This window comes from Tursiops truncatus, chromosome 20 (genome assembly GCF_011762595.2).
Source record: "Tursiops truncatus isolate mTurTru1 chromosome 20, mTurTru1.mat.Y, whole genome shotgun sequence".
Classification (NCBI taxonomy): domain Eukaryota; kingdom Metazoa; phylum Chordata; class Mammalia; order Artiodactyla; family Delphinidae; genus Tursiops; species Tursiops truncatus.
Window position 1 is genome coordinate 7625452 of NC_047053.1, and position 21493 is coordinate 7646944.

At 50.4% G+C, this 21493-nt stretch overlaps 1 protein-coding gene across 3 annotated transcripts in view; it reads right to left on the reverse strand.

Annotated features, from left to right (window-relative positions):
* NTN1 (netrin 1) overlaps positions 1-14758 on the reverse strand; it is a 187046-nt gene extending 172288 nt beyond the window's left edge. Inside the window, exons 1-2 of one of the 3 annotated variants that reach the window (XM_073797460.1) lie at positions 14743-14758; positions 12904-13985 (exon numbers count right to left, since the gene is read on the reverse strand). In XM_073797460.1, coding sequence (XP_073653561.1) covers positions 12904-13921 — 1018 coding nt within the window. In that variant the 5' untranslated portion in view covers positions 13922-13985; positions 14743-14758. The other 2 variants (XM_033847023.2, XM_033847022.2) reach the window with 2 other exon arrangements.
* Between the last annotated feature and the right edge of the window lie 6735 nt (positions 14759-21493).

The following is a 21493-nucleotide window of genomic DNA, read 5'->3' on the forward strand; positions in this document are numbered from 1 at the left end:
TAGGATCATTAAATAGGATAGTCAGGCTGCACTGAGGAATGACAGCTGACCAAAGATTTGAAGGAGTCAGGGAAGCCATCCATTGGGATATCTGGGCAGAGGGAACTACCAGTAAGAGCTTGGGGGACAAGGATAGAGGCAGGGAGACCCATTAGGGTCAGTAATCCAGGTGGCAAAAGCCTGGACCTTCCAAATGCACCCTAAGTGAAAAGGGGACTAAAAATCTGACAGCACAAGTGTGTCTCTACCCAAAACTTTTTTTTTTTTTGGCTGTGTCAGGTCTTAGTTGCGGCATGCGGGATCTTCACTGCAGCACACAGGCTTCTCTAGTTGTGGTGCGCGGGCTTAGCTGCCCTGCGGCATGTGGGATCTTAGTTCCCCGACCAGGGATCCAACCTACATCCCATGCATTGGAAGGCGGCTTCTTAACAACTGGACCACCGGGGAAGTCCCCTCAAAACTCCTGAGTAAAGGGAGAAAGAGTCTTCAGTGAGAAAATGAAACCGCAGGTCTGAAAACGATTGGAATCAAAATACATACTCCTCATTTGATAGAGGAATTTCTAAGATAATTAATTAATGGAAAAAGCGGTCCCAAGCCAATGATACCTCCAGGATGTCTGGCAAAATCAAATGCAAAATCACTCAGAAGGGACATTTCCAGAACTAAGACCCGTGGGAATTCCACAAAATCCCAGATAAAGAAAAGCTCACCGTCAGTGCCAAACACACGAGGAAAGTCATTCACCATGAGCAAAGGTGCGCAGACTGAACAAGCAGAAGGATCAGTATCTCCAAGAAACTGCGCTCACCCATCAAACTAAAAAGGACCAGAGGATAAGTTATGATTACGACTACTTACGAGGAAATACTGCTGAGCAAAAGAAGCCAGGTGCTGAAGAAAACACACAGTCTGATTTCACGGATGTGACGTTCGAGAACAGGCAAAACGAAATCTATGGTGTTAGCAGTCAAGATGGTGGCTACACAATGCGGTGGGGGCGTGAAAGGCATGACGAGGCCCTCTGGAAATATCTTATGTCTTGATGGCTGCGCTAGTTACACAAGTGAGTTGATTTTGTGAACGTTCATTCAGCTGAACACGCGTGACTGAAGAGAGAAGGCTGGGTGGCTGACATGCCAGAGGGCAAAGATGGAACAAAGGTCCCATGTCTCCCCCTCCCCCTTCCTGGAAATTCCAGGAAGTCCTGAAGGGCAGGCCCAAGTGAGTCCTCCAATCAGAGCCTGCGCGGTCTCCTGAGGGCACCCCAGTGGAATGGAGGTGGTGGGAAATAACATCGCTCACACTGTAGAGCTGCCTCTGGTGGAGACGGGAACGGAAGGGGTGGGTAACGTAGCTGGGAAAAGTCCTCAGGAAGGAGGTGCGTCCACTGGGGCACAGAAATGTGAGTGCTCAAGATGGTCTTTGTGGCCCAACCCCTCATTTTACAGAAGAGAAAACCAAGGCCCAGACAAGTGAAGGGACTGGCCCAAAGTCACCTTTGCCCCCAGTATTAACGGTTTTCCTTGACAGGGTACATACAGGTGAAAGAGACAGGCAGTCAGGCACAGTGGTGGAAAACAAGACGCCAGAACCACACTGCCTAGATTCTAACCCCAACTCCACCACTGCCGGCTGTGAGACCCTGGGCGAGGCATGTACCCTGTGCGTGCCCCATTTTTTCACCTGCAAAATGGTGCATAAATGTAAACGTGTACGACCGCTTTCTACAAAACGTGTGACCAACGGATAAACACAATGTACTAGAGCTGAACGGATACCTACCCTAGGGCACGAGATTCCACTTCTAGACACATCCCCAACAGAAATGCATTCAAATAGGCATCAAAAGACATGGGTAAGTACAGCCACGGCAGCACTATTTTTAATAGCTAAAATGTGGAAACAACCCAAACGTCCACCGTAAATGGAACAAATAAATAAATTTATCCATGGGTATCACGGAACACTACAGCATAGCAATGAAAACGAATAAAACTACTACCACCCATGGATAAATACCACAAATGTACTACTTGAGCCTAAGCCGCCAGGATATGACTCCATTTACGTGAAGTTCAAAAACAGTCAATTCAACGCATGGCGGGTAAGGGGCGTGGTGACTGGAGGGGCCCTCGGCAGCATCTGGGGTGCTGGTTATGCAGGTGTGTCTACCATCATGAACAGTTCTGAGCTGTGCACCAAGCATTCGTGTGCTTTTCTGTACATTATGTTATACTTCAGTGAAGAAACTGACTTAATTATACTCATAACAGAACCCACCTCATAAGGCTGTTATGAGGACTAAACAAGATAATATTTGCAGAATGTTTCGAACAGAGCATGGCAGTAGTGAGGGTGCTGATAAAAAGCCCCAAGTCTAATTTTTCCAAAGAGGAAATGCAGGTGGCCAACAGGTACGTGAAAAGATGCTCAACGGCGCTAGTCATCGGGGAAATGGAAATCAGAACCACAATGAGCTATCGCCTCACACCTGCCAGAATGGTTATCATCAAAAAGAACACAAATGACAAGTGTCGGCGAGGATGTGGAGAGAAGGGAGCCCTTGTACACTGTTGGTGGGAATGTAAATTGGTGCAGTCACTGTAGAACACAGTATAGAGGTTTCTCAAAAAACTAAAAGTAGAACTACCCTATAACCCAGGAACGCCACTCCCGGGTATAGATCCAAAAAACCCAAAAACACTAATTTGAAAAGATACACGCACCCCAATGCTCATAGCAGCATTATTTACAATTGCCAAGGTATGGAAGCAACCTAAGTGTCCATCACCAGATAGATGAATAAATATATGTATACATACAATGGAATATTACTCAGCCATAGAAAAGAATGAAATTTTGCCATTTGCAGCAACATGGATGGACTTGGAGGGCATCGTGCTAAGTGAAATAAGCCAGACAGAGAAAGACAAATACTGTATGAGATCCCTTATATGTGGAATCTACAAAAATACAACCAACTAGTGAATATAACGAAACAAAACAAGTAAGAAGCAGACTCACAGATATAGAGAACAAACTAGTGGTTACCAGTGGGGAGAGGGAAGGGGAGGGGCAATTTGGAGGTGAGGGATTAAGAGGTACATATTATTAGTTATAAAATAAGCTACAAGGATATCTTGTACGACATGGGGAACATAGCCAGTATTTTATAATAACTACAAATGGAATATAACCTTTAAAATTGTGACTCACTATTCGTACACCTGTAACTTATATAATATTGTATAGCAACTATGCTTCAATTAAAAAAAAATTTTTTTAAGTAAAAAGAAAAAAGAAAGCCCCTAGTCTAGAAGGAGCACCCTGCCTCCGGGGTCTCCTTCTTATGCCCCTCTTCTGAGCCCCCTCCCTAACACAATGCAAGGGCCCCTCTCACTCGGCACTGTACCCCATATACCAGCATGGTCTTCAGTGGAGCCCCCCAGGGCACAGAAGGCATTGAAAGCACTAAGAACTTCAATAACACGCCCAAGGTCACACTGCAAGGGTGGAGCCAGGACTTCAACCCAAGCAGTCTGAAGCTGGAGGTGGGTTCTCTCAACCATAGCGCCTAATACACACATCTTGGTACTTCATATATTATTCAGTAGAACGCTGTGCTCTCTGATCTTGATTTTAGAACTGAACCATTTCTATGCAGCAGGAAAATCAGAGCTTGCTTTCCACTTCAACGTGGGTCACATTCTTCCGCAGACACCTTCGATTTAAAACAAGAAACAGGGAATTCCCTGGCGGCCTAGTGCTTAGGATTCGGCACTTCCACTGCGGAGGCCCAGGTTTGATCCCTGGTTGGGGAACCATCCCGCGTGCCGCACGGCGTGGCCAAAATACAAAAAACAAATAAAATCAGATAAAACAAGAAACAGCTCCCTCACCTCGGTTCCAACAACAAACTGGGGTGAGAAATACAGAGGATGTCCAGTCCCATTCTCCCCTGGCATGTCTGGGTAACAATGATGGCAGATCTGCCCCCACTCCTGGTTTAAGCCCCATGGGTTTCTGTGGATTGGAGTGAGAAGCAATTTCCTTCCTCGTGGTAGCTGGGCAGGTCGAGCACTTTCTCACAATGAATTCTCCCCAGCTCTGAGCTGTGGAGTGAGACAGGGCTGGGTCTGGGAAGAAAGAGTTGGCTTCGATCGACCTGCCCACCTCTGAGGTCTGGCTGCGGAGAGAGGAAACGCGTTGGCCGCAGGACTCAAAGCAGGGGGGCCGCCGTCCAACAGCCCTGCCCTGGGGCACCCGATCCAAAGGTACTTTCTCGTTTCGGAGGCCAAGCTCCGTATCTGTAAACACAATGTGTTTCCTTTTTCATGCCGGGACTGGCGCTGTTATCGTTCAGCACTTTCTGTGTCAGCCCAAATGTAAGCAGAGCCCTTGCCTGTGTAGAGTTCTGTCTCCCGATGCCACGCAGACCTGGTGTGGGGTCCAGGGCCCGACTTCTAGGGTGGGAAGAGCCTCAGGCCCGATGAGGCTGCATCCCACCTGCGGGGAGGGCATCACTTCCCACTGCTTTACATCCCCAGACCCAACAGAGTCACCTGACCACTGATTGCTCCAGAAACGTCCACTTACAGTGTACTTCTCTGCCTGCAGGCTGGGGGAGCAGGGGAAGGTCTCCCAGGACCAAAACTGTCTTAGTTTTTATCTCCTAGGCTAACTCTAAGGAGTAACGGCTGCCTAGGGTATTATATTGAAAAGGAGTCTAATACCCTAAGACCATTTCTGGACTTAGGAGAAAAGAGTGATGTGATTGATTAGTGATGTCTGCCCTGGTTTCAGAATTGGAAAGGGGTGATGCGTTTGCCAAGTACTCACCACAGCCACTCCAAGCAGGAACAGATGAAATCAGAAGCCGCAACAACCATAATCAGGCAGTGGGAAGTGTCCATCCCTTTGGGATGTTCCATCAAATATGGGACGTAATGCAACATACTGGTACTCAGGAAACTAAAAGAGAATCTACCTTATTTCCTTGTTACCTAACACTCATTTATTCAAACCCAGCCCCTTTAAAGGTGCCTGCGGTCCTACAGATGGTCTAACTTTGGTGTGGAGCCTCTGGAATGTGTGAAAAATTGGACATGACAACCAAAAATCTCTCTTATCTGGAGGCAGTAAAGGACCAGGGAAAATTTAGGAAATCTAGCCATAGCACCAGCCAGGAAGGGGCATGAATGGGCCCTCAACTAAGACTGGACCACCTGCACAGAAGGCTGATACCTCGCACATCTTACATGGGCTAGTCCTGAATCCCCCCCAGAGACAGCCTTCTAGAGCCTCCTTCTAGGCTGGGTTGGGAGGATTCATTGATTATCAGTTGATATAGTGACCTTTCTGTTCCTCTCAGCGTTACTTTCTACCTTTCAAGGTTCTCACCCAACAAATTTACTTTGACCTCTGAAAAACCACTCACCCCTTCAAATAACCTAGAAGCCCGCCACACCTACAAGGAAATCTTTCTTCTGGATCGTCTTTATATGCACAAATGCACTGCAACGTGATTATGACCTTACCTCTAGCTAATACAATGACCCTGATGGCAGAAGACTCAGGATCTCCAGGAATGACCCCGCCAGAGGCAAAGGCAGACCACACTTCTCCATTCCTTGGCACTACTTCTGAACGACTGGTACACCTGTCTCCTTGAAGACATCTTCCCTTGTTCTCTGAGTGCCAGTGGATGCAGCAGATAGAAACATCCATCGCAAAGGAGGCTCGGGGCAGGCGCTTAAATGTTGGAAAAGGCTCGGACAAGAGGCATTTCACTTCTCATCCATCCCATGACCACAGTCCCTTCTCTCTGTCAGAGAGCAGAACTGGCACAAAATAATATAGTCAGGGCTGAACACACACCCAGCCAAGGCCTCCCAGGAGCTGGGGATGGGAAGGAAGTATTATCTCTACAGGCAAGGAACTGACAAGTGGAATGGGTCTCTGCCTTCTGACTTAGGGGAAATTCACATAAATTATATAATGTTCCAAAGGCAAATGAAACTCTAATTCCGAGTTTATAAGAGAGCTACATTTTTGAAATAAGACCACAGAAATGCGATCCTGAACTCCCCACGTGCTGTACACATCAAACCTCAAGACAGCAGACAGCGTGGGGGCAGATAGCCCCGTGTCCAAGGACTGTCGCAGGCAGCTCAATGATTTCAGGCACCGTTCGGAACCATCCCTCGGAGATGGTTACAATAGGACATGGCTTTTATGTGATCAGTCCTCGAAACAAGTGCCACTGATACCCCTTGCTCTCTGTGTATGCAACAGCGCCACTGAACGAGCCAAGATGTACCCCGTCTACATTCAGTTTTGTTTGTGTAAAAACTGCCCTTTGGTGGCAGCGACATCAGGTTTCGAAAGGCTTCCTTCGTGGAAATCTGATTCACTGACATAAAGCACATGTAAAGCACCTAGTACGATGCCTGGCACTTAGTAGGGGTTTGTGGTCTGCCTTCAGGATGCAACCCAACACCCCCCGACAGGCATTCTAACTCCTGGGCCGCCCAAACCAATGCCACATCTTCCGAGGCTTCGGAGACCACAAGGGCTGATGTGTGTCTTTCCAGATGACAGGCAAAATGCTGTAGGCCACTCTGCAAGTATTAGGCTTAAAACCTGAGCATTTCAAAAGCTCTCCGAGACCTCCAGTCTTCCTCTAATGAAAGGCACTGCAGAAACCCAAGGTATGATTATCACTTCTGAAAGGAAGAGAAAAAAAAAATACTGGCTCACAAAATACCCGTACTAGAGCATCGACAGATAAGACCGTTTTATAATCCAGTTCCCTAGAGAGCCATTTATTTTGGTGAGGCCAGTGTGCATAGCAGACGCTGTGGAAGCCATCAAGATAACACGAATAACAACCCAGTGGACTTTTGAAGTGTAAACATAAAAGTCTATTAAGAATACAATGTTGGTTTAATCCCAAGACAAAAAATTTACTTAATGAAAAGCACAACTCATCTCAAGAAGGAAATATCGATACCAGCTGTGAGCAGAAAATGAGGGGATTCCTTCCAGGGAACATCTGAATTTCAACCCACTGCCTTTCCAATGTTTACTCTGGCCATAAAGTCTCAAATACTTTTCCGAGGATCTCATTTTTCTACAGGAGAAGGAAGTCAGGGAGAAGTCTGGGCAGGGCCAAAGGAGACCTTGGCAAAGCCTTGGAAAGGCACAGACGCACCCCAGAAGGTGCACGTTGACACGGCTCTCTCTGGCTTCTCTGGGTAGAGCGGGGAGCAGCCTCCGGGCCCACCAGGTGCTAATGAGGACCCCAGCAGAGACCCTCACTCCAGCCGCCACGGGGCCAACAGCGATAAATGACAGTCCTGTGCCGCTGACACACATGCCCGGCACCGACCAGCACCACGCCGGCAACCAGGATACGCCACTAAACCCCCCTCTTTAACAACAACACTCCCTAGCCACTTCCTAGACTTTTTTCAGTGTGTTCCAGAGAAACAACAGGATACTGAACACTAGGGACAAAGGAGAAGGGCTTCTTAGAAAGGATTTTCTGATTACGAGCTCTCTTCCGCCACCTTTGAGAGGGATCATGGGCCCTGAAATCAAGAAAGACTTGGCCAGGACTTCCCTGGAGGTCCAGTGGTTTAGACTCCATGCTTCCAGTGCAGGTTCGATCCCTGGTCCGGAACTAAGATCCCACATGCTGCTCGGCACGGCCAAAAAGTAAAAAAAAGAAAAGAAAAGAAAAAAAGAAAGACTTGGCCATAAGCAACACCTGTGCACGCTGAGAACCCACACAAAGGTGCTTAAACCCTCTTCACTTACATTCCTAAAAACTCCCAGCTCCAGGCTTCCCTGGTGGCGCAGTGGTTGAGAGTCCGCCTGCCGATGCAGGGGACACGGGTTCGTGCCCCGGTTTGGGAAGATCCCACATGCCGCGGAGCAGCTGGGCCCGTGAGCCGTGGCCGCTGAGCCTGCGCGTCCGGAGCCTGTGCTCCGCAACGGGAGAGGCCACAACAGTGAGAGGCCCGCGTACCGCAAAAAAAAAAAACAAACAACTCCCAGCTCCCACTAGGCCTGATGGCTACAATCAAGGACGACTTCTTATATACAATTTCATATTTAAATATGTATGAACATAATAAATATGAGTATGATATATGATATCATATGACATAACGTCATGCAATACAACACACCTCCAATTCTAGCAAGAGGTAACAAGCTTGCTAGGTAACAGGCTGTTCTGACTAGTCTCCTCGAATTCTCCTCTACCGGCAGACCTCACTTTACCGCACTTTGCTTTACTGAACTTCGCAGATATTGTGTTTCTTACAACTTGAAGGTGTGAGGCAACCCAGCCTCGAGCAGGTCTGTTGGCGCTGTTTTTGCAACAGCATTTGCTCACTTCATACCTCTGTGTCACATTTTGGTCATTCTTTGCAATATTTCAAACTTTTTCATTATTATTATATGTGCTATGGTGATCTGTCATCGGTGATTTCTGACGTTACCACTGTGACTCTCAGAAGGCTCAGACGATGGTTAGCATTTGTTAGCCATGAGGTATTTTTTAATTAAGGTACGTACATTCTTTTAGACATAATGCTATTGCACACTTGATAGACTACAGTATGGTGTGAACAGCTTTCACAGGCACTGGGAAACCGAGAGATTCGTGTGACTTGCCTTATTGCCGCGGTCTGGAACTGAACCCGCGATATCTCTGAGGTCGGCCTGTACATGTAACTGCCGTGCATTTATCCATCCATCCGTTCTACGGGGAGGCAGCACAGAGGATGCAATAAAACCAAGCACAAAGCATCTGACTGGAGTCTTAGCTCCACCACCTACTAGCTATGTGGCTTTGGGTAAACCATTTAATATCTCTCAGTTATGGTTTCCTCCTCTGTAAAATAAGGACAATGATAGGGCCTATTATTAACATAGTCACAGTGATTAAATGACTAAATTAATCTGAGTGTTTGGCAAAAAATAAGCCCTCAAGGGTTAATCATAATTAACATTATGATTACTGAGGGTTAATCATAATTAACATTATGATTACATTATGTAATTATTATGACAATAATATTACTAGGACTCTAAAAGCATTCACTTATCTATCCCTATGTACCAGACTGGGCAGCAAATCACTTTAGCCTTCTGATTTTGCAAGAGTCTTTATCGGGGCATTAGATTTCTCAGGGCAACGCCTCCCACATAACCTCCCTCTCCTGCCGGGGAAGATGATGGTAGGCCCGAGCACCAGGGCCATTTACAGCCTGAGGAACCCCTTCCCAAAGCCATGTTTAAACAATTACGAGCATTATGTTGCAGGTACCCATGACCATAGGAGGCCAGCCCAGCACGGTGCTCATCTTGCAGAGACGTCTTTTGTGTGGGTTTTGGGTTTCAGCTGGGCAACGCCAAGCCATAGAGTGAGTCGCAAAACGAGTTTTCATAAGCTCACCCTGTCACAAACCAGGCAGGGGTTCATGCTGACATCCCCACAGTAAGATTAAACAGCATGCTTCGTCAGGCACTAAATACTAACACAGCTCCGACGTCAGGGGGACACTGATTAAAACTGATGTCAATAATTTATGAAACACAATATGGTCTTCAGATGCTCTTTTTTAAAAAAAAGGAAGAGGGGTAAAAGGGCCTAGCAACCCAGGTGGTTTAAAACTGTTCATGCATTTTCTCTTGAACGTACACCCCCCACCACCACGCACGGATGCTTCTTTACACAATGAATATAAATGCACATGTGTGTAAGAGCATGTGAACGCTGCTGATACATATGGGCGGAAGAAAGTATTTAGTTATTCCACGGAGAGCTGTCGAGGCCGTAACGTTATACATAGTCTTCTCTTTCATATTGTTTTGGGTTTTTTCTTCTCCGGAAGAAGTCCAAAATTGCATTTAAAATAAAATTGGACCTTACAAAAGTTCATGTTTATTCCATAGAGAACTTATCCTTGAAACAACCCCAAAAAGAAAGTTGGACCAAAGAAAATCGACAGGATATATGCATTTCTTAGTAAACCGAAAGCACCTCTGCCCTGTGTAGAACCATTTAGTCAAACAGTAATATCGACTTTTTTCCAAGTTTTAGGACTGGGGGAGGGAGCGGGGATGAGAGGGTTAACCTAGGGAACGATGCCACTTTATTATGTCATGTCTTTTTATTTTAGAAAGGCAAAGACCGTGATAATGCTTCATTTTTAATCAAAACTCATTTTGAGAATTAAAAATAGACTTTGCCTTAGTTGTAAATAATCTGGGTAGCTTGACTTAATATGTCAACAGTGTGAAATTCACAAGATGGGATTATGTTGGGGAAAAAAATCTGAGCCGCTGAGAGTACAAAAGTTAGTGTTTGAAGGATTCATTAATGCTTTTTCCTAGCACAGTGCCCTGTAGTGTCTCAGAACACCTGTCAAATACTAATTCATTCACATATCTCCACTTCAGGGCCTTTTCATAAAAAGCTCGACCTTTAATTGTAAATCACTTCTAAATTGTCTTTGCTGGCTTTCTCTTTTGCGGAATGATGGAAAAATCACTAAGACTTCAATTAAGACTTTATGGGAAGTCAACCTGACATTCCCGAGGCTATATCTACAAGGTATCAGAACATCTATTCAAAAAGGAAACTATAAATAACTTTAACATCGTTGAATTGGCCTGGCTTTTATGAGATGACTGAATAATTGGCAAGATTTAAAGATACTTTAACTACTGAGAATTAAAATAACTTCAGTAAAAACCAGAAAATATTGCTAGCCGATTATTTGTCATGTAGATTATGTACTTATTAGGCCTAATTAAACTTTTTGAACAAAAAGGCTTACTAATCACGTTAGTTAATATGTTGATTGCTCAATTTGGTTTAAAAAAAAAAAAAAACCCGGTCAATCCAATTTGTGCACAGAGTTAGTGCTTTGGTCAAAAGACAAAATCCTCGACTATAGAAATTATTTCAAGTACATGGCCATTGTTATAACAATTGCGGGTTACATAAACTGACAGGGAGAGGTGGGGGTGGGTGGTATCTGAACAATACCACCCCTGCTAAGAGGAATCTTCAAGCCAGTAAAATGCTACCGTCATAGCCAGTTTATCTGCCTCGATGTATTCACTTGTGTTTTTTCCAATCAGACCCTGCTGGTGACAATGAGAAGTTATCTTTCATATGCACATACATACTAAAACTGATAGCAAAACCCTGGGAGGCCTTTTAAATCGCAATAAAAGGTTTTTACGCACAAAAGGAAGAAAAGAAAAGAGGAAAGGGGAGAAGAAAGAGAAGAAATGGGAAAAACCAACAGTTCTGAAGGAATGGAGCAGATCAAAGGAGTTTTAATTCTCCAAGACGACTAAGCCGGGGTGTAACCACTATCTCGCCACCGAATCCTGAAAAGTCTCTTCCAACAGGCAACCAGTTCCGTCCCTTAAAGGAGGGGGAAGGACAATTAGGTCTGCAAAAGCGTACACTTGGAGTGCAAAGATGGAGGCCCCGCCACGCAACAGGAGAACAGCCCTCTTCAGACCAGGACGCCTGCCTGGGCCTCAGCGCCGACCGGGCTTCTCCAAAACATGTTTTCCATTCCAAAAGTCTACATCCAGAGTCATGAGGCACAAACTATTCGACAACAACATGACACAATTAATCAGAACCAGACCTCAAAACGTGTGTTTGTGGGGACCAGCAAACTTTGTAATGTGCCTCAGAGGCCGAAGCAATTGAAGAGACTCACACCGGCTGTGTGGGGCTGGGGGGAGGGGGAGGAAACATCTATATTCCACGCAAGATGAACACCCAAGGGCGTACTGACCAACTATATTGACGATTGACGTTGATGATTTTCATTAAAATAAAACATGAGATTTGGGCATTTACATCTCATACTAGAAAAGCAGAGTATGGTCTTACTACCTTTCCCCTCCTTTTTTTTTTTTTTGTCCTCCTGGGGAGAAACTGATGCCGCAGAGTTTCTACAGCAGCAAAGTCGTATGATTCAGAAACAGAACGGATCCTTTTTTTTTTTTTTTTTTTTTTAAAGCCTCATTTCCAACCAGTATCCACCAGTGCCGGTTTTGTCAGATTTCTCTTTCAGGAACTGAAACGCCATGAAATCGAGAATCTGGGCCCTTAGTTAATTCGGAACTGTTTAATTTCACCGAACCCTGACGCTAACAACAACAAAAAAATCTGGTATACTTCTTTTTTGGAGCGGAATTGAATTAGTTTAAAATAATTAGTGAACTCTCTTTTGTAATCTGTAGATAGTAATTAATTTAAATCACATCATTCTTTTGCTAACACAAACAGGCTGTCCAAAAGAAAAATATATATCTATTTTCAAACCATAAAAGACAAATGGAGGACGCAGGAGTGACAGTCGCCGTGTACCGAATTGGCCCCAAACTGCAAAACCCTTTGCCATCTCCCAAGGGATTTGTGGTCGTGGAGCTGGAACTTCCCGGGAACCGGGCCGGGTTCCCCAACAGCGCGCGCAGCTGCAGCCCTAGGGGAGGGGGGGTGGGGCGGAGGTGGACGCCAGGGTCCCGCCAAACTGAGGGGAAGGCACAGAGTGTGTGCCTTTGGATCTGGGGTTAGGGGGACCGGTCGGCAAATTTTCTGCAAAGCCCCCTCCCCGCATCTTGGCTTCGCACAGCGCAGTGAACGCAAACCCGAGCGTCCACGGCCGGCGCCACGAGCGCAAGCGGACCAGCTCTCTGCGCTCCGCGGTGCAGGATTTCCACGTACGCGCCTCCCACCATCCCCACCACATCAACGAAGCGGGCGATCCTCGGGAACCTTCGGTCGCGAGGCCCGGGAGCAGCCGCCCGGGTCCCCGCCCGCCGCCCACGTCCCCGCGGTGCCCCACTCACCCACGCACTCGTTGGCCTCACGGGCTGTGGCGCGCTGCCAGGGCCGGTCGTAGTGAAAGGGCTTGCAACGGTCGCACTCCGGGCCGGCCGTGTTGTGCCTGCAGTCGCACACCAAGCTGTCGTCGCGGTCGCGCACGCAGCGGGCCGCGTGGCCATTGCACTTGCAGCGGCCGCCCACCTGCAGGTCGGACACGGCGTAGAAGTACGAGTCGCGCGCCAGCTCTGAGTCGTCCTCGTTCTCGTCGCCGAACGTGTGCAGGCGGCTGAAGGCCACGCGGATGTCGGTGGCCGTTACCCAGTCTTGCAGCACGGGCGAGTTGTCGAAGTCGTGCGCCGAGGGCCGCCCGTCCAGCGTGCTGAAGGCGATGAGGCCGCCCGAGAGCGGGCGCATGTCGGTGTGCGAGTCGGTGCACACGGCCTCCTGCTCGTTCTGCTTGGTGATGGGCGCACGGTGCGGCCGGTTGTACATCTTGCGGCACTGAGTGGAGTAGAACTGGAAGGGCACCCACGTGCGCCCGTAGTCCATGGACTTGTAGATGGCCATAGACTCGGGCCGTGGCGAGCAGAACTGCAGGCTCACATAGGTCACCTCGAACTTCTTGCCGAGCGACAGCGTGAGCGTGACGTTGTGCGGGAACTGCAGGTAGTTCTCGGACTGCCAGCACGTCAGGTTGTGCGGGTTGTTCAGATCCGTGAGGAAGGCGGGCGGGTGCGCCTTCTTGGGGTCCGACGCGTTGCAGAGGTGGCAGGAGCGCAGCCGCTCCTCGCCGCGCTCGCTCACCACGCAGTAGCGCCCGGCGGGCCGGCCGCAGGTGCTGGACACGCGCACGTCCTTGCCGAAGGCCGCGTTGACAAAGTCCGGGATGCAGCGGCGCGGGTGGCCGTTCTCGTCCGAGCAGGGGTCGGGCTGCGCCGCCTGGCCGGCGAACATGCTGAGCCCGGGCCCGCCGCGCACCGCGCCCACCAGGCACGCCACCGCCGCCAGCGCCGCCAGCGCCTCCCACACTGCGCGCATCATGCTGCGTCCAGCCTGCCCCGGCCCCGCCGCGCCGAGGAGTCGGTCCGCCCGCCGCAGAAGGCGCCTGCGGAGAGAGAGGAGCCGCGCTCAGCCAGGCCGCCCCGCGCCCTCCACCCCCCGGCGGGACGGCGAGCGGGGGCGCGGGCGAGTGCCCGGCTTCCCCCGCACCAAGCCCGCGGCCGAACGAACTCCCGCCTCGCTCCTCCGCGTCCCGGGGGGGCAGGCGAATCCGGGGGCCCCAAGCCCGCACCACCCGCGCCTCTCTTTCCCGGCCGGCGGCGAGCCGGGGCCGCGGGCCATCGCTCGGCTTCCCCGCCGCCGCCTCCACGCCGCCCGAGGGTCCGGCCCGCGCCCGTCCGCCCGTCCGCGGCCGGCCTGCCAGCACCCCAAACTCGGACGCAGGACAGCTCGTGGGCCCCCCCGAGCCCGCACGGCCCGAGCACCCTCCTCCCGCAGCCCGGGGTCCCGCTCAGCAGTCCCATATCGCACCCCCGCCGGCGAGTCCGCGTTCGGGACTTTACCTCAGGAGAGGGCAAAAGAGAAAGAAAAGTTTGCCCGGCCCCGGCCGGGGAGCCTGCGCGCCGGACGGCGGAGAGCCTCTCGCTGGCTGCTAGCAGGAGCGCCCTGCCTCAGCGCGGGCTTGCCAGCTCCATGCCCGGCGCGGCCGCCGCTGCCCCAGCCCCGGCCCGGCCGCCGCCGCCGCCTCTCCCGCCCGAGTGACGACGCGGCCGCCCGGCTCCCGGCGCTCCCGCCGCGGTGCGAGTGCCGCCCAGCCCGCGCCCGGGGCGCACACACACTCCCGCTGGCTGGCGCGCACTCACACACGCACGCACGCCCCCGAAGGCTCCGCCGCCGCCGCCGCCGCCGCCACTCGCGCAAGGAGTGGGGGGCGGAGGGGAGCGCGGGGGCGGGGGGCGGGGCCGCCGGGCGGGGCGCCGGCCAATAACGTCGGCGAGCAGCCGCCCGCTCGCTAGCAAAGTTTTAACCCCGGGAAAGAAGAAAGTTAAAGGGAAGCGGCCCGGGACCCGGAGAGAGCGAGGACACGAGCGGGTGGGAACCGGGGCGCCCGAGAAGGAGAAGCAGAGACAAAGGGAAAGCAAGGAGAGCGCCCGGGGAAACCCCGGAGAGGGGGCTGGGCCCGGCGCGCACCCCGCGGAGGGAGGAGGGGCCGGCCGCGGTCTGTCCGCGTCGCCCCGGCCCCGCGCTGCGCGGAGAGCCCCGCAGGTTTCCGCCGGCCCCACGCCCGGGGGAGCGCGCAGGCCGGGGGGGGGGAGGGGGCGATTTACTCCCTCTTGGTCCCAGGCAAACACATCTGTGTTTGTTTTCTTTGCTGCGCTGGGGTCGGGCCTTCCTCTAACCCGGCCTGATGGCCCCGGTGGCACCGCGCACAGGGCCGTGCCCCGTGGGCAGACAGCCCAGGATCGTAAGGAAGAGCCGAGGAAGATGGAGCCTCCGCTGGCTCACCCCTCCCGCCCGAAGCCCCTGGGCTCCGGAGAGAAAGAGCTGCTCCCCCGCCCCCCTCCCCACAGTTGTCACCGTGCGGTGGGCCTATCTGTCGGGAAAGCTGCCCTTTTCCTGCCCGGGGAGCTGTGGTGGGCTGGAGGGTGAAGAGGGAAAAAAGCGGGACGGCACCTGGGCACTGGCCAACGCCCCTCCCAGACGGCTCTGTCAGGCTCAGGCTGGGGGCAGCCTAGCCCTCCCCAGATCCAGAGGCAGCCCTGTAGGTACTTGCTGGCTCAGTGTTGAAGGGTGCTGTGGCCCATACTATCTTGTGGGAGCCCACAACAGCTTTGCAGAGTAGGTATTAAGCTTCATTTTGCAGATGAGGAAACTGAGGTCTCAGGAGGTGAAGAAACTTGCCTAAGATCTGCCAGCTAGTAAACATCAAATCCAGGCATAGAAACTTGGCTTCTTCCTCACCTCACATTTGTCAAATGGATAATCCCACCCAATTCGAGTCTCATGGGGCATCCTCGGGGCCACCCAGCTTCTCCTTGCCTCCTTCTCTGCCACCTTAATGAAAAGGGGGAGGACAGTAATAGCATCCTTTGACCATCTTGCAGCAGCAGCCAAAGCACTTTGGGAAAAGAATACACGGGGCTGAGAGTTTGGAACTGAATTGCGGTTGTTACTTTTAGATGAGTGAGCTAGTAATAGACCTGGCTTGAAAGCCCAGGGTCCTGGTTCTGGCCCAACAGCTGACTTGCTGCATTCACTCCATTGAGTGCCTCATTTTGTCTTACTGGTATTCTCATAAACTCTGGGAATCTAAAAAGGGGCCTCAGGGCTAGCCTGGCCCAGCTCAGTCTCTTTGGACCACGGCCTTCCCCAGCCTCCCTGAGAGACAGCCACCCTAGTTCACTGCACCCTTGGGCTGCGGTGAACTTCCAGGGATGGGAGTTCACCGCAGCCCAAAGAAAGAAATCCACTCCATTGCAGGACAGCCTGGACTCATCCCCTCCCCTGGCGTAACATTTTAACTTTGCCTTCTTGTGCCATGTACCACTCTCCACACTATTTATCTATGCCTTGCCTTGTGGCAGAGGGGGATTTCAGGTGACTTACAAGGAACTTAAAACAAGGCAAAATAACATAAATTAGAAAGTGAGGTGGAAGGAGATAAACATTTCTTTTTTTTTTAATGTTTAACTCTGTGGACTGTGAAATCCCAATGGCGTACTGAAAGGCAACACAGCAGTCAAGGAGCACAGGCTTTGGAGCCAGAGTGTGACCTTGACAAGTTTTGCATCTTTCTGTGCCTTGGTTTCCTCATTTGTAAAAGGGGGACAACAATCTCTATCTCACAGGGTTGTGAGCATCAAATGAGTTAACACATAAGAATATTATAGCTTATAATATGTGTACATAAGTATTGTGCTTAGATCATCTACATGGGTGTACTGTCGTATAAATTTATATGTGAATGTACATAAAACCAGGCACACGGTAAGGGGATGTAGAAATGTTCATTGGTAGTATTAAATTGCTAGCTCTTCAGAGAAATTTCAAGTTATTTAAAGAAGAACATTTAATCCCATGGAAAGACGTTCGTGACATATTATAAAATGAAAAAAGGAAATTACAAAACACTATGCCCCCCAAAAAACACTAGGCACAGTATACTCTCATTTTTATTGTTTTTAAAATATGCATAAAAAGACAACATTGCTAATTGTGGGTATCTCTGGATAGTGAGATTACTGGTGATTTTTGTTTATTTTTGCTGGCCTGTTCTTGATCGTGTACAGTAAAATAAGGAGAGCTAAGAGGAGAAAAACCAAGAGGGAAGGCAAAGTAGAGATGGGAATAAAGGTGAAACCCTCCCTGGGATGCCCTATTCATCTTCTGGGAGTGGGCCACAACTTTGTCCCTAAGCTTTCCCACAGCCAAAGTGAAAAGGAGACTATGTCAGTTACACAATTCCAAGTGTCCATGAGTTAAAAACAGACCTATTACTCAAGAGAATTACTACTCTTGGTACTAAAATCAGACAGGAATTTCTCCTGGGGGGCCTCATAAAGAGAACACAGTGTGAGGTAACAAGCAAACATCCTCACCATCCCTAAACCTCTCGGAGGGTTTCTGTGATGGACCATAATGTAAGCCAACAGCATCACAACAAAACACAAGTCAGGAAGACATCCTGACAAGGATGGGTCTGAAAGAGGTACACTGGGGTACCCCACTCACTGCCCACCCAACTTGGTCTACTTTGGAGTATCTTCAAGACTGGATTGCCCAGCATTCTGAAGCTTTTTCTTGCTATGTTGTTTCTGTCCCAGAGCTTTTGATGGACGTTGTGTGGCAGCAAGTTCGAAATTATCCTCCCTGGGGTGCACCTCGCCAGCGAGCTTAGGTCAGTGGTCTTCAGGAAGCATGTGCGTATGGGAGGTGGGGCACTTTCCACTTTTATTGTGATCACTTAGGTCTAAGCTTATCTTCCGCAGTGGATCCTGGTGGGTAGGACTGTCACCTTGCATCATGGAGGTCCACAACGTTCTGGGAAAACCCTCCTCCCTGCCACTTGTACAGTTGGTTCCATTCCAATTCCACACAGCCGCCTTGACCAAGGCTCTACCTCTTCACCTCTTCAAATGTTGGAAATCAGCCATCTATCATCCCTCAGTTTTCTTTCTTCTAGGTAAAATGTTCCCAGTTCTTTTTTTTTTTTTTTTTTTTGGCCACACCGTGCGACATGTGGGATCTTAGTTCCCCAACCAGGGATTGAACCCGTGCCCCCTGCAGTGGAAGCATGGAGTCTTAACCACTGGACCGCCAGAGAAGTCCCCCAGTTCTTTTTTTTTTTTTTTTTTTTTTGCGGTACGCGGGCCTCTCACTGTTCTGGCCTCTCCCGCTGCAGAGCACAGGCTCCGGACGCGCAGGCTCAGCGGCCATGGCCCACGGGCCCAGCCGCTCCACGGCATATGAGATCTTCCCGGACCAGGGCACGAACCCGTGTCCCCTGAATCGGCAGGCGGACTCTCAACCACTGCGCCACCAGGAAAGCCCCCGCAGTTCTTTTAATGAGTTCTTGCAGGACACTTTGCCAACCGCTCTGCAGCCTCTCTTGACGCCTTCTAATTCATCAGTGTCCCTATAGCATACTGCCCTTTGAGGGGACAAATGCAAAAAAACAGATGTCCAAGTGTGGTGAGAGCTTCTCAAAGTGGGGGTTATAAATACACACCCAAAAAGGCGTGTCAGGCTCTGAGTGGCAGGAGTCACAGTACAAACTGGTGTTTCAAAACACAACAGTGAGGCTCTTGGGTGAGAAAACACATTCCCAGGTGTTTGGGCCAGGAATGCGATCAGGAGGCGGAGCCAGCGTTCTTGGCATCAAGCCTTACGTGGGAAGCCTGAGGATCGCCTGTGCGAGACAAAAATGTGGCCGTTTCATGAAAACTTATAAGTAGCCAGAGTAGGGGCTTCCCTGGTGGCGCAGTGGTTGGGAGTCCGCCTGCCGATGCAGGGGACACGGGTTCGTGCCCCGGTCCGGGAAGATCCCACATGCCGCGGGGCGGCTGGGCCGGAGAACCATGGCCGCTGAGCCTGCACGTCCGGAGCCTATGCTCTGCAACAGGAGGGGCCCCAGCAGTGAGGCCCGCGTACCGCAAAAAAAAAAAAAAACAAAAAACAAAAAAAAACAAAGAAGTAGCCAGAGTAGGAGGGAGAAAACGGGGAGACTCAGGCGTCCCAGACACCAAGGGGCAAGTTCCAAGGAAGGAGGGGCGGTGAGCGGTGTTGCATGCCTTCAAGGTCAAGATAAGATCTGAAAGAGTACTTTGGATTGAACTACAAGGAAGTCCTTGGTGACCTTGCCTGGTAGTGGCAGAGGAGTGGTGGGGACAGAAGCCAGACCACCCCAGGTTATAGAGTGAATGGGAGGTGAGAAAATGGAGATAGCAAGGATAGACAACTTTCCAGAAGTGTGAAAACAAGTGGCAGGAAAGAGATAGGGTGATTGGAAGGTGACATGGGATTGAGGGAAGGTTGGGATTTTTTTTTATTGTTGTTTATAAGATAAGGCTATTTGAACAGGCCTGAATGTTGATAGGAAGCAGAAGGAGGTTGAAGACGGATAAAAACTAGCCTTGTAAAACAGGTGGTCAGGTGGTCCGAAAGCGTCTCTTGTTACAAAAGAATAGGAAGTAATGCCACCTGCCGAGAGCGAGGGAGCAGATTTGGAAAGGCAGGAAATCTTGATTGGGTCGTTATGGAGAAGGGGATAATGCTTGCTGGGCAGAATTCAAAGACCTATCGCAGTTGGTGACCATCTACAAGAAAGAATGCCACCCAGCAAAGTCATGCCCCAGCAGTGCTCAGCGGCCCCTGTGCAGACCTGGAGAAAGCAGAACCGTTGGATTAATCCAGAGTTGAAGGTTTTTTCCAGGAGGTGGGACAGAGGGACAATGTGGCTGATGTGATGGACCATGGAGACAAAGCTCAAGAGATAAGGTGGTGAAGACAGGCCACTGATGGGAGAAGAAACAGAGAGGCCGGGGACCAGAGCCCATGCTGTTCAAGACAGTAGCCAATAACCACATGTCACATGTTCCATTTCAGCTTGAATGAGTTAAAATTCAATAAAATGTAAAGCTAAGTTCCTCCATTGCCCCTGACTTGGACAGCACCAGTAAAGAACTTTTCCATTCGGACGTCCCTGGTGGTCCAGATGTTAAGACTCCGTGCTTCCAAGGCAGGGGGCACAGGTTCAATCCCTGGTCAGGGAACTAAGATCCCATGTGCTGTGTGGACAAAAAAAAATTTTTTAATTAAAAAAAAAAAGATCATTTCCCATCATCACAGGAAGTTCTGTTAGACAGAGCTGGTCTAGAGGGTCAGAAAGATAGAAGTGATGAGGTGGGAATAACTGAGGAGACCATGGTCCCAAACTGGATGCCTGCGCCGAGGATTCCAGAGGTGGAACAAAGCTGAGCTGTGGGTGATGACAAGCCCCGCCAAGGGCAAGAGGGGGGTTTCTGCTGGGAAGCAGAGGGGGAGGTGTCTGAAGATGGGGAGGTTGACCAGATGGCCTGCCCACCGGGGCTAAAAGTTCCTCAGGACCAGCATCTGGACTTGCTGACCCAGATGCTGATCTTGAAACCAAGCAGCACCCTGTGGGGCTCCTGGGCGCGAGAGCCTTTCTGTTCAGCCTCCATGACCTCTGAGTTCCAAAGGGCAGGTTCAAACAGTTGCTAATCAGGGAAGGGAGGGGATGCAGAGACAAGGGGGTAGCAGTCAAGAAAAAATAGTGCAGCCTTGGGACAGGTTCCTGGTTTCGCCTCAAGGGATACACAGAACAATATCTTCGCTCTTTGGCAGAACTAAACCCCCAACAAATGGAAGACGCTAACCACTTGATGAAGCATTCTTCAGAGATCAGATCACCTGAGGCCAGATTAAAGGAATACAGGCCCTTTAATCCTTATCGGCAACCCCGCCCTCGAAACATTGCTGTAAAACTCCTCACCATATTCCCCCGGTTGGGACACACAGTTCTTGAAGGGCACGAACCCGCTATGTCCCCCTTCGCCTGGCAAAGCAATAAAGCTATTCTTTGCTACTTCACCCAGAACTCTGTCTCCGAGATTCGATTCGGCACCAGTGCACAGAGGCCGAGCTTTCGGCATCAACCTCTTCAAAGAAAGAGAAGAGTGACCTCGATGGGGAGGAGATGGCATGGATGAGATGTGGATGGGGGGACAACTGTGTGGTTCTGGCCTTAAAGGAGCAGGGGTTGCTGTCGTTTTCATGAAGATGGAAAGAGTAATGGGGATTGAAGAGGAAAGCGGTTCCCCCTGCCTGGGCACTGGGTGTGTGTGGTGTGGGTGAAGAACACAGCCCCACTGAACAGCGTGAGTGGGGCCTCAGGGGAGGGCCAGGCTTGGGGGTAAGCATGAAGGCGGCGGGGGAATTGGGGACAACCAGTGAACAGGGTGAGGATGCAGGGGAGGGAACATCCCATCATGGGGGGGCACCAGATGGCACAGGCTAATGGTTTGCAAGGGAGGAGGACAGGAGGAGAGTCCGGGCTTTGGAGAAATGAGATGACGTGAGGGACCTTCACCTTGG